This window comes from Notamacropus eugenii, chromosome 1 (assembly GCF_028372415.1).
Source record: "Notamacropus eugenii isolate mMacEug1 chromosome 1, mMacEug1.pri_v2, whole genome shotgun sequence".
NCBI classification, from domain to species: Eukaryota; Metazoa; Chordata; class Mammalia; order Diprotodontia; family Macropodidae; genus Notamacropus; species Notamacropus eugenii.
The window spans coordinates 333583041-333596536 of NC_092872.1; the positions used below are offsets into that span (position 1 = coordinate 333583041).

The window sequence follows — 13496 nt, forward strand, 5'->3', positions numbered from 1 at the left end:
AGAGGATATCTATCAGTTTTCTTCCTCCTTTCTGATGAGGAAGTTTTCATCTTTGTGTAATTGCCTTCTATGGCTCAATCCTCCCTCCCCCCTTTTTTTCTTTGAAGGTCCAAGAAGAAAGAAAGATCTCAGTGAACAGTGGCTGAGGAAGCCATCCCATCTGGGGAAAACCTGATGTGGACAACACAAATGAGGAGCAATGATTAGGGTCTGGGGAAAACCAAGCCAGGAGCTAACAGAAACTGCAGACCTGGATGGGGTGGGGGAGGGAAGCAGAGGGTGAAGAACGCAGGGAAATTCAGTTCTCTAGACATGAATGAGGTTCTTCACTTAAGTGTAATTTAACACAAGTTTCATCTAAGAGTACATTTAAACTGCAAAGAGGAAGAGAGTGCCCATGTTTTCCAAACAAAGCTTGGGAGAAAAGGGGAATGGATAGATCAATGAAGATTGAATGAGAAAGTATTAACTGCTTGTGATGGTCCAGGCATCATCTTCATCATCGCCATCATCATCATCATCATCATCATCATCATCATCATCATCATGTCATCATCAAAACAAGTCATACTCTTCAGGAGCTTTCACTATAATGGATTAAGACTTTATGTATAAAGAAGGGCTAGAAAGTTGGGAAGGAAAAGTGGAAAACACAGCAGTGTGCTTTGGAAATTATCAGGAAGTGGCAGTGTAGCTTGAATCTGCCATTAACTCTATCAGAACCCAGGGTGTCAGGAACACTGTCAGGGTTCCAGAGGAAGGGGAATAAGAAGGATGCCCAGAGTGTAAGCAGCATGGTCTGGAAATGGGGGATGTGGGGAAAGTGATCTGATTCTGGACCAGGCAAAAGAGAGTTCAACTATTATGTGGAATTGTATTCAGTCAAGAATTTGAATATGGCAGATATTGCTTTCAGTTGCTTGTTATTCATTGCTATGACAATTAAAAGTTGTATTGTTCTAATGCTCCACCTTATCTGGCTCTGTAAAATATACTGAGTCACTGATGAACTTCAGATGTCTACGGTTTGAGTGAGTGAAGGTGAAAAGATATCTAGACAGGGAAACTACCCATGATTTCAATCCAAGTCCAAGAGGGTTCTCAGAATTAGTGGGACTCATGCGCAACTAAAAACAAAACAAAAACATACATTGGCATCTAATGACTAAGACCAAAGGCCAAAATAGAAGTCAAGGAGAATACATAGTTGGGTAGCCATTATTTACTTTATAACATTAGTGCTAAGATAACTGGTAACTATGTCACAATGAAAGTAGAATCAATGACAATCACTATCCTGATACCTCCAGATGCTGTCAATGAATATAGGAACTATTAGCAAGTTTTTTTTTTAATCAGTGAAGATGAGCAAAAGGGCAATAGAAAGGAGATAGTTCATTAACTTGTAATCAGACAAACCTGAGTTCAAGTTCCAGTTTTGCTACTTAATGACTCTTTGATGTTAAGAAAATCATTTGACTTATCTAAGCTTCTTTTCTCATTGGTAAAATGGGAGGATGGGTGGACTAGGGAACCTGCAAAGTCCCTTATGGCTTTGACATTCTGTGAGTCTTGAAGCAGCTGCAACTGATGATACAGAACAAGAGCTCTTAAACTTTGTGTGTCGCTGACTCCCCGTTGGGCAGTTTGATGAATCCTATGGACCCCTTCTCAAAAATTCTGCTGTTATCGAGCTGTTTCCATTCTGACTCTTTGTGATTCCATCTGAGATATTCTTGGCAAAGAACTGGTGTGGTCTGCCATTTCCTTCTCAAACTCATTTTACAGGTGAGGAACTAAGGTAACCAGGGTTAAGTGACTTGCCCAGGGTCACATAGATAATAAGTATTTGAGGCTGGATTTGAACTCAGGTAATCCTGACTCTAGGACTACAAGTGCTTTATCTACTGTGCTACCTTCAGAATAAATTTTTTTTAAGTAAATAATTGAAGGAAATGATAAATTTTAGTTAGAGGATAGTGAAAATAAAGATGTAATTTTTTTCCTACCCACTTTCATGGACCCCTTGAAATATATCTCCAGACCCCAGATTAAGACATTCCCCTTGCCCCTATGTAGAGAACTTCAACGAGAGCTTTTGCTATAGTGCTATTTGGGGGCCTGAAAGTGGAGTAGCTTCTGCTGATACCACCAGGGGCAGCAGCAGACACATAGATACTTCAAGGTGTTGCATACAAAACAAAAAATTATTACAACTGAAAAATTACAACTATGTAATATGTAATAACATGGAGTCTTGGATGCATCCATTGCCCTGTGAGCCGATTCAAACCTCAGATAACAGATACTGGAAGTTTTGGCCATTTGGGGCAGCCAGGGCTTTGTGGGATAGCATCCGCTCTAGGTAGCAGCAGTCAACAACGACAACAAAATCTCACAACCTTTTCATCCGAAAGAAGTGCTAGCTCAGATGTGAAAACGTCTCAGAGATGGTTAGGTTGCTCCCTAGGGCCCTCGATTCTGGCTTCTTTAATGCACATAGTGACAAGCCTTTCCCCTTAGAATATCCATTCCCTGCCTCATTGTTTTGCCCCAATTATGGCTTTTAGGGAAATGGGCCTGTGTAAATAAACAGTGAAGGGAACAAGAGGAGAAAAAAAGATAATAAGCAGTAATAATTTACCTAATGGGAGGGAAAACAATTTGGAAACTCAAATAACTTGTAGACTTGAAGCCTTCGGATTCTGCCAAAAGTCACATGGCTCTCTCTAGTAACTTGGGTATTTTCCATCTGGGACCATAAGGTCTATTACCTGGATCCCTTCTCACTCATCCTACAGTGAAATCATCTACATTCAGGTTGGATTGTACACATGTATATAAGCACAAATGTCACGTGGTCCTAATATTGGATTTTCAGCTTCCATTCCATGAGTTTTGTTAAATGATCCCAATATAATAATATAACAATCCCCAACAGCAATCCCACTGTAGTATATCTTATAAAGTTCTTGGCATCCATTATCTTATTTGATCTTCACAACAAGTATTCTTATTCCAGTTTCACATATAAGGAAACTGAGGCATCGAAAGGTAAATGGATCACTTAGAGCTACACAGCTGAGACTTGAACCTAGTCTTCTGATGACAAGTCTAATATTCTTTCAATCTCCCTGCAGATATTCTAATTTAAGTCATGGAAATTGTGGATCTTGAACAATTTTCTTGTAGTTTATTTTTCATTTTAGAAATAGTTCAAGACACATTTTATACTTGGGTGTTGGGTCAAACCTGAACTTTTTCATGCTTTAGTAATAATAACAGAATTCTATTTTTCAGAATGATTTCAAGAGAGATAACATATGTAAAGACATGAAAACTCTAAGAAGCCTTGTAAATACAGGGAATAACATTGCTATAAGGTATTATAATTTATTGCATTGTTTAATGAATATTAACAAACATTTCAAAGAAAAATTCTTTCCAGACTTAACTTCTCTGGGCTTCTGTTTTCTTGTCAAGTGAGAGGTTGAACTAGGTGACTTTAGAGGTCTGGCTCCTCCTGTTTTAAATAGTATGATCCTATCAAAGGATCATTTATGTTAGCTCCTTATTTACTGATTCAGAAACTTTAATCACTTAACCTGAATTTGCCTCAATTTTCTCATCTGTAAAAAGGAGGTAATAGCACCCACCTTGCAGGATTGTTATGAGGTGTAAATGAGATAATTGTAAAGTGCTTAGTATAGTGCCTAGAATATAGTCAGGCATATGTAAATATCAGTTGTTGTTACTGTTATGTTAAAATGTTATCAATCCCAGGATCCTCATATTAAGTAGGAGACCAGGGACAAAAGGAAAAGCCAGGTCTCTTAATCAACTCTAGTCTCTGTCTGCTCCCACCAAATCATTCCCTCCCTTCCATAATGGCTACAATCCATTAAATCACTGGCACTTGTTTTTCTTGTAAATGAAATTATGGAAATGTTCTTGGGAGAATGAAAGTGAATGAAAATTTAAAAGTTTGTTGAAATCAGTCTGAAAACTGGCCAATAGGAATCATGGAAAGGGGAAAAAAAAGCAAGTTTTTAGATATTTTTTCTTTTGCAAAGAAAAGACAGTTTGGTTTGGGTTGTTTTGTCTGAACTTTCTAAATGAATACCAGTCTTCCAAATAACCCTCTGGGCAAATCACTTTAATCGGAAAAGCAAAACAAAGCAAAAAAAAAAAAAAAAAGCAACCTTCTTAGAGTCTAGTCTCCTCCAGCCACAAAAATGACAGGGTATTCTATCTCTCCAGGCTGCCAGACTTACAGATTTTGTGGCACACTTCTAGACAGAAAACAAAACCAAACAAAGGAAGGAACAACAAAAAAAGCGTAGCCATGGGCTGGCTAGAAGTTAGGCATGGTTGGTAGATAACCATGCATGGCAGGTAGCATAGGGTCTGGGATTCCACCTTTCCTTAGAGGGTTGCTTTCTGGCACCCAGTGTGTGGTGGTGGTGGTGGTGGTGGTGATGATGACGATGATGATGATGACAGAGGAGGAGGAGAAAAAGAAGAAAGATTTCTAGTAGCTTTACAATCACCGAGAAATAAAAATTCTCATTCAGAAAAACTTTGGTGTCAAGAACACAAAAGGGTCTCCAATCCTATTCTTGACCCTTCTAGCCTGGAATTCAAGTCTCAACTCACTCTTTTCTTGCCCAAAGGGAAAGGGAGGTTTTAAAAAAAAGGCCTAGATTAGAAATCCTCTGAGATTTCACATAATTCAAACCTTCCATTCACAAAACAAACACTTCATACCTCCAAATAATTATGAATGACTAGAAAAGGATTTGATTCTCAGATTAGGGCTCATTGCAAGGCAACAACCTGCTTTTTTCAGAGAAATCATCTATTCAAATTTCACCTCCATTTAGGTGATTGTTCTGATTCTTAACCCCTGGCTTCTTTTCTGAGCAGTTATAGTTGCCTATTTCAAACTGTGTAACCTAAATTATTTCTATTTCACTACCCTTAAGTCATCTCCAAACTTTAAATTAACAAAATTCATCATATTTTCCCCCTGCAGCCAGCTTTCTCTCTCAACACTTTTCTTCTGTCAATGACATCCTAATCAACCAGACTTGAAATAATCATTTATGATCTCTTGGTCCAGTAAATATTTTTGATTCAGCCCTGTCCTTCATTCCCCACATCTGATTATTAGCTCACATAAACTTTCATTTGAACCTCTAATGTACTCATCATATATAATTTTGTATTCTAGATATTTCTGTATATGTCACCCTACTATACTAGATCAAAAAACAGGGCAGGCTAGGTGGTGCTGATACAATACTGGACATCAGAAAGACTCATCTTCCTGGGTTCAAACAAATCTGGCCTCAGATACTTCCTAGCTATGTGACCCTGGACAAGTCACTTAACCCTGTTTGCCTCAGTTTCCTCATCTGTAAAAATGAGCTAGAAAAGGAAAGGACAAACCACTCCATTATCTTTTCCAGGAAAACTCCAAATAGGGACACAAAAATTGGACAACCTGGAAAAAATAACTGAACAACAAGTCCAAAAACTCTTAGCTCCATCTGAATTACTAGTAACTCTCCCAGTGCCTAGTCAGAGTACTCATCTGACTCATTGAGGTTTGTCCATTCTTAAGAGTTTCTTTGGGAATCTCCCCTTCCTCTCCTGGAGCTATAAATACAGTGCTAGAACAGGGACTCTGAAATCTAGTTTCTTCTGTTAACTAGTTATGTGACCTTGGATGGCACACTTGACCTTACTGACCCTCAAGTTTCTCATCTATACCATGAAGTAGCTGGATTAAGGTCTCTTTCAGACCTCACACTCAGATTCCCTTCCCATCCTGGTATGGTACACTACCTCTTGCTGGATTAGGCAGTTTCCTAATTGGCCTCCCTGATTCTAGTCTCTCTGCAGCAGTTCAATGTCCCTTAGAAATAGTTCTCATCATGTCAACTCTCAATTAAAAAACCAGTGTGTTTTATCATTACCAACAACAGATTAATACCAAAGCTTGGTATTCAAAACCTTTTTAATCAGGCTTTATTCTATTTCCCATCCTTATTGCCTCTACTGCTCCACTACGTTTGGTCTTATATTTTGACTTGCTTGTATGCCTTTCTCCATAAGGAAGACGTTTAGAGGCATTCTTTGGGGATACCTTAAATTTTTTTAAGAGAGCCCTAAATCTTGAAGGACTAGTATGCATGATTTGTTTTGAGATGGGGGAGTGCACAGAAGAGAATTTCCTTATTTAGAAGCGTCAAAGGAGATAATATATGTAACGCTCTTAGCAGACCTTAAGGCTCTATATTAGGTTATTTAATGCTAAGTAGCTACTATAAAACATTTGCTTTCTTTGTATGTTATGCTGCTTCAGGAAGGATGACAAGTACCTTTCAAGTAAGAGTTTAGTAGTCCTGGAATAACAGTAACTGACATGTGTAGTTTACAAAGTGCTGGGCAGGCATTACCTCATTTGAACCTCACAACAACTGTTTAATACAGGGTGTGCAGGTATTGTTATCCTCAGCTGCATGAAATCTGTGCTTTGTTCAAGCTGGTATACATATTACTGCCCAAACACACCATACATGGTTCCATCAGCACTCCTATACTCTCAGCCAAGGTGAATCTTAAATAGCAGCTCTGCTGAAATCCAACCTTCATCAAACAATCTTCGGTGAATCACTGGACCCCACAGGTCTCTCTCCTGCCTCTGTTATCACAGCATTTACTCTCTATTATTGATTTGGTACTTAATCATTACAGTGTCTTTTGGCATCTTGTAGTATTGTTGCCCTGTATTATATAACTCATTCCTTTATTTAACTTTTTATATACGTAGCTTCTTTCTGAACTAGATTTAAGTTCTTGGAGGGCAGGCAAACCATTTATACCTCTTTTTATTCTCACATAATAGGTCCTCAGTAAATAGCTATGGAATAGACTAATGAATGAATAAATGGAGAGCCAACACAAGGTAAAAGGAAATATAGCAGAGTCACAGTGTCAGAGCAGAGCAACTAGAAAAATAAACTACTAGTGGAAAAAACTAATGTGGAAAAAGGCAAAGATTCTTAACACTGTCACTAGTGTATCTAACATTGAAAAAATGGGACAAACATTTGTCATTTTGCTTTTTGTACTGCATTGACAACATTCATTTATAGATGGGGAAAAAATGAGGGCGGAAATGTCAATCTTCAATATCACATGAGAGGCTTTAGGGGCATTCATACAATTAGTTACTTTTTTCCTCCTTCAGGAAAAAAGCACTGTATGGTGAATATCAACTAAATTATTAATTACTCCCTCTCTGAAGAATATAGTTTTACAAAGAGCACCTCATAATCAATTTTGATCATTAGAAAAGTGTTCTTCAGAGAAAATACACACACACACGCTGCCATTTTCTGTGTCACACTGTCCTGAGAATACCTGCACTTTACATATATAGTAAATAACAAGATTACTAAAGAATATTTTTCTAAACTGTAACCATTATTTATCGCTCTTTTCCTGTTTTCTTCAGCCAAGTTTACATGCTTGGATTATATCCATTTGTGCAATGTTTACAGTTACCACGAATAAAATATAGATAATTACCATAGACACTTCAGCAGATAAAAGTTATGTTATTTGCCTAAACCTATATTCATTTGTTACTCCTACATATGGAGGTGATTCTCTGGGTCATGAATTCTTTCACCTGTGGCAAAAATAGTTTAGGAGAGCCACAGGGGTGGATAAATGGCAGACATGCCAGTAGAAAGGTCAGTCAATCAATCCCTGGAGATTCTAACCCTTGGCCCTGTGGGGTTGGAGAGCGGGACACCATAGCAACAGGACTTTAGAAATGGCAGTATGGGTATAATTGTACAGCACATTTCCAGAGGGCTGAGTGGCTCAGACATTGAAAGATTGGTTGTTGCAGGAAGGAAGTATGCCTTCCAGAAGGGGAAGCCTTCTCTTTCAGAGAGGAAATGCAGCTCACCCATATCTGTATCACCCTTCCTATAGTGCTCTGAAGTAAAACCTTGTTTACTGTGCACAAGTTAATGCTGTGTCCTGAGTTCTGTGCCCAGAACTTTGAAAGGTCGAACACCATGCTGGAAAGGCTTCTAGTAAAAGCCCAGTAATAGATTCTATATCTGTCCTAGGAAGATCAACCTGCCTTTTTTTTTTTCCCTAAGAGATTCATTACCAGAGAGTGGGCCAACTGGTAATGATTTTCTGTACCATGACAATTTATCTAAGTTGTGTAGAGGATTCAAACGGTATCTCTGGAGAGTGGGCTAGACAGACAATCTCATAGATGTTCTGGGGAACTTAGTTTTAACAAAGTTAGAACTTGTGGGTTACCTTAGAGTCACTACTGTTGACACAATGTCTATGAATGAAAGTCTTTGGAGAAGGTGATGATAGGAAGCTTTCTGGGGTGTGTGACTGCCTAAGGATAAGGTTACAAACTCTACTGCTAATCTGCTTAACCTCTGAAGAGGCATAATCCCATTCTCCTGTAAGGCTACTGAATACTTGTTAGCCCAATAATATACAAGACTTCAAAAACAGCTGAGAAGTAATGTGAATCATCATTTCATTCCATCAATGTGTTTGGGTGGCGCTGGCAAAATACCAGCCTACTAAAATCTGATAACCCTAACTGAATTGTAAATTCCCTGTTCGCCAAGGTTAAATTTCTCCTGTCAAACAATCCCCAGACGTTTTATTAATTAGAGAGACAGAGATGCTGTTGTTATCCATCTTTTGTTCTTGAAGAGGACCAGAGATGTAGTGATACAAGAAAAGTTTTGGTTTTGATATGATTGTTGGGAAAGGGCAATAGAATGGAGCCCCAAATCTTCCATAGCTCTTGATAAACTATCACAAAATCCCATGCTTTACATAGGAAGCTCTAATGAGGAGGACTCTGTCCCCGACTTTGGATGTACCCGATTATCACATTTTATTATGTCAGGGTCTCATGAAAACAATGTACAGCTAGAGTATTATTGAGTTTGTGAAAGAGAGAATTCAATAAAAATCTCTTTGGTAAAAAGCTAAGTTATAATAACCTAATTTTGATACTATGTAATTAAAAAATAATAAAAGAACCTACTAGAGTTCCCAGACTGTAGTTATATTGATATAGGACCTGAAATACAACCTTGATTATTCTGCTAAATAGTTATGGCAATTAATACAGTAAAGTTACCATTTAGCTGGTGGAATTTTTAAACGCATTTTTAGAAGACACATTAGTCCAAGCAAACCTTTAAGAGGCTAAGAAACATTCAATAACAATTCTTAATGCTTTCCTATCTTTTAATTGTGGGTTCTCGCATGTCAACGTAACGTTTTACCACAAAAAGCTTTCCCCTTTAAAAAGCTCTCTTTACACATTCAATGCTATGTATTCACAGGCACTTGGCAACTTAGAGCACATAGACTGCTGTTTGAGGAAGGATGGAGAGTTACTGTGGTTGCACATTTGAACTCCACTGGGATGAATACTATGCTTATCAGTGCAGTCACACACCCTAAGAAAGGAACTCTAGTGCTAGGCATTTATGGCCCAAGGCTAGAATAGTGTGACTGTTACTTTGCTCCTATACTTAGTACAGTTCTGGGAGTGGAAGGGTATTTATTGTCTTTCTCTCAATTTACCCTCCTCCCACCAAGTGATATGTATCTTCCACATTGTAATTCCCAACTCCCACTACTCATAAAATAGGTTAAGAACAAGGAGGGTTTTCCACAGCATTCATACCAAGCCACAGCACAGAGAAGCATTCTGAGTTAACAAACCTGCCTCTCCTCCCCAGCCAGGAGGGAGACAGCTCCAATAACTGGAAATTAATGACAGGAAATTCAGAGAAGGAAACAATCCAGGTGTGAAATAAAACAAGAAATATACAAAGAGCCCAGGAGTCTGGCTGGGTTAATCCATAGGTTAGAAGTTAGGTTGAGATAATAACATGGGAAATCAGTGTCAAAGAAAGTCCAAAACCACCAGGGTGAAAGATATTCCTGTCTTTGATGCCAGAAGTTAATTTTTTTTCTTTTTCATTTTAAAGCTAATTTTTATCTATTAATCATTTCTAGCAGCCTGGTGTCCACACTATAGAACAGTCAAAATAAGCAAGAGTTACGCAGGTCCCCAGGGCCATTTTCTATAACCAACCTAAAACCATCAGCCCTTCTCTTCCTAAGGTTACGGAATGCAGCTAGTAGACATTTTCAAAGGGAACATGCCACAGCAAACTGCCCAAACCAGACCATGAGAACCATGACCACAGAATCAAGGGTACTACTCACTTGTGCTGCTACTGCTAGTTCCAATAGTATTGATTGTGGTGGGGACTGATGATGAAGAGTAGAGGGGCAGGTGGCCATTCTCACAGCCCAGGTTTTTGTCCTGCCAATTGGAGGCACTGATGCATATTCCAGAATCCCGAGAGTTCTGCCATCCATTGAGCTTGTCGTCAGAGTTTTGTCTTTGGTGATAGTAGTGTGTCTGCCCGTAATCCACAGAATCAGACCGACCTCTGTTCTGACTGCTGAAGCTCCCTGATGTGCGGTCCTCTAAGTGATTCAACCACATGGCTAAAGCACTCCGGTCTTCTAATGAAGTGGCCGGGTGGATCAAAGCATAAGACAGGAGTTGCCTGCTTTCTTCTATATGCTGGTTGTGTTCGATGGAGTGAGCCAGGATTTTAGGCAACAGTTTCATGTACTCTACTTTTGCTTCAATGTTTCCTGGCTTCAGCAAAGGCAGGTGAGTTAGTAAAAGGGAAATCACTTTATCCTTGGATTCCTGCTGCCATTGGTTAATGATTCCTGGAACAGAAAACATAGGGTCATGAGCAAATATGCCTCCCCTGAAATATATCAATACTGTCAACACAAAGTTGAAGAGATAATTCCTTTGACTTAGATTAGGTCTGCAGAACTCACCTATTTTCCCCAAATAAATACACTACATTGCATCGATATGGATTCCTAGTCTTGGGCTATCCTATCAGCTTGACTCTGTGGTGATTAATAGTGAAAATCAAAATACTGAGAAAACACCATACCATCCATGGAGCTATGTGACACTCCCACTCCCATATCCACATCCCAAAAAGAATACAGACAGTACTTTGGAATAATCTAGCAAAATTTTCCAACCTCATTTTCTTTTGAAAGGAAGACTAGATTTTTATAAATGTAGGAAGATTTGTGAGTGGCAGTGGAGACTAAGAGAGCCAGATAGTATGTGCAACAAAGTTATTGTATAATTGAGTTGTTTACATACAAGGGCATCAGAGCCCCTCCACAATTCCCACTGCTACCCCAAATTTCTGCCTGTGAAACAAAGAAAATGTTTAAACCCTAGCAAAGACAGAATGAACTGGAAATGCTGATGTGACATCCATATATGGAGATGTCATGAGGGCAGGTGGGTGCTCATATGTCATTTTGTTTAGTTGAGCTGCATTTTCTCTTTTTAAAAACATTTTCTGTTATAAAAGACAGTTTTCACAGGATAAGAGAGAAGGAAGGATGACACATTCAGAAATGAAGATGATGTAAAACCAACATATATCACTATTAAAAATTAACACCTGCAAAAGAACTTGGCTTTTGTCTGAAGTTTGTGTTTCACAGCTGGAGATGACTGTCAGAAAAAAAATATTTGTCTTCTCATATCATTATAATAAGTCTCCATACCATTCCTGTGGACAACTAAATTAAAGAAGGCACCTTAAGCCAGTAACTCAAGATCAGATTGATTGATGGTGCAGCTGCTCCAAAGCCATGATCATAAAGGCAATTTTGATCACAGATTCTAAGTAAGCTATTGCCTTCTATCCTAAATTGTAGTTTTTTCCTTGAAGAAGGTATCTCTCAGCAGAGTGAGGTGGCAGGAAGGGGCAGGGAATGACACTATAGAAGACTCTTACATAGACTGTCAGTCTAATAAATTTTTAAGTCTTCCTTACTACTTATCTTAGAGTCTTCCCTCTATTATTCTCCTCAAATTGATCATATACATGTGTGTACACACACACACACACACACACACACACACACACACATACACATCCCTTGTTTGTGTGTTATCTCCCCCATTAGATTGTGAGCTCCTTAAGAGCAATGACTATTTTTTGCCTTTCTTCACATCTTTGCCACTTAGCACTTAGCCTGGCACATAGTTGGTGTTTAATAAATGTTTGTTGATTGACTGGCAAGGCAGGATTCAATGTGGAGGAAGGTAAAAAAAAAAATGACTGTGATATAAAAAAGCAAAAGGCAACTTTAAATAATAAATGCTAAAAACCATTTAAAAGGAGGTAGCTGGCTATCCACAGAAGCAATGGGTAAAACTTGCCTTTCAAAAACACTCAGTGACTTTTGGCAAAGATTCAGTGGCAGAACACTACATCAGTCCCACATTTCAGGAAACTGTGATTCACAAGACAAGGAGGGCAGTTCTGAAAGATGAGAGAAGCCCATTTTAAGAGGCTAGGCATAGATATTTATTTACTTAAAAAGGGGCCCAAGGGGCATGGTAGGCCATAGCTGATCACAAGCTGAATGAGCTAGCAATTGTAAAGAAAAACAACAAGATCTAGGAAAAAATAGCTCCTTTCACAATAACGAAAAAGCTAAAAGACGAATGTTTTTAAATTCAGAAAGAAGGTTGCTGAGCAGTGTTTCTCTAAGGATACTAAAGACAGGAAACATTTGTGGTCATGTACTTATATAGCACTTTACTTCTGCGAAGTACTTGATAGAATTTCTTTCCACTGGACATAGGAAAGAGTCAGCCTCTTAGGATTATGAACCACTGGGTTGAGATTCCAAGGAAGGTAATAGAATCTCCATCCCTGCAGGTCTTCAAAAAGAAAGTCAATAGTCAGAGTGACTGGATGATTTAGAACAGGGGTTGGTTGTGTCATGGCATCCCTTCAACAGTAGGGACCCCTTCTCAGAATATGTTTTTAAATTCATAAAATACATAGGATTATAAAGGAAACCAATTATATTAAAATTCATAACCCCCAGGACAAAAACCTCTACTTTAAAAATTTTATTTGTTGGAAAAAGGCAAAGGAATGAATTATATATGAGATTTCTAGGTCTCTACAAGCTCAGTGATTCTAACTTTACCTAGTGTTACTTTTTAGCTTCTTGATACAAAGATGATCTGAGGCTATTTTCACCCGAGTACAATTTTCTGTTTGGTAGCAAAAAAGTAGACCACTTTAAGCATAAAAGTGAAAACGTACTATCTTTCACAATTCTCTGATTTCTAGAACAGACAGTGTTTTTTTACCATTTCAAACAATAAGTATGTTATATAATAATTTTTTATTTTGATAATACACCCTTGCTTTTCTGTCTAATAACATTTCCCATAAAAAGGTTTTTATTTACAAATTTTTTTTTAAAAATCCCACCCAACACTCTTTCTTGAGGACAGTTTCTCAAGAGGTACTAGGAAAGAAACTAGG

The 13496-nt window shown here is 38.3% G+C and overlaps 1 protein-coding gene across 11 annotated transcripts in view; it reads right to left on the reverse strand.

Moving 5' to 3' along the window:
• Positions 1 to 13496, reverse strand: part of SAMD4A (sterile alpha motif domain containing 4A) — a 295052-nt gene that overhangs the window by 135091 nt on the left and 146465 nt on the right. For 10 of the 11 annotated variants that reach the window (XR_011971822.1, XM_072629810.1, XM_072629807.1 and 7 more), the window contains one exon: positions 10312 to 10833. Coding sequence is in view for 10 of the 11 variants with exons in the window: in XM_072629810.1 (XP_072485911.1) it covers positions 10312 to 10833 (522 nt within the window). In the remaining variant the exon portion in view is untranslated. Of the gene's footprint in view, positions 1 to 10311; positions 10834 to 12370; positions 12474 to 13496 lie in introns of all 11 variants that reach the window. The other variant, XM_072629814.1, reaches the window with a different exon arrangement.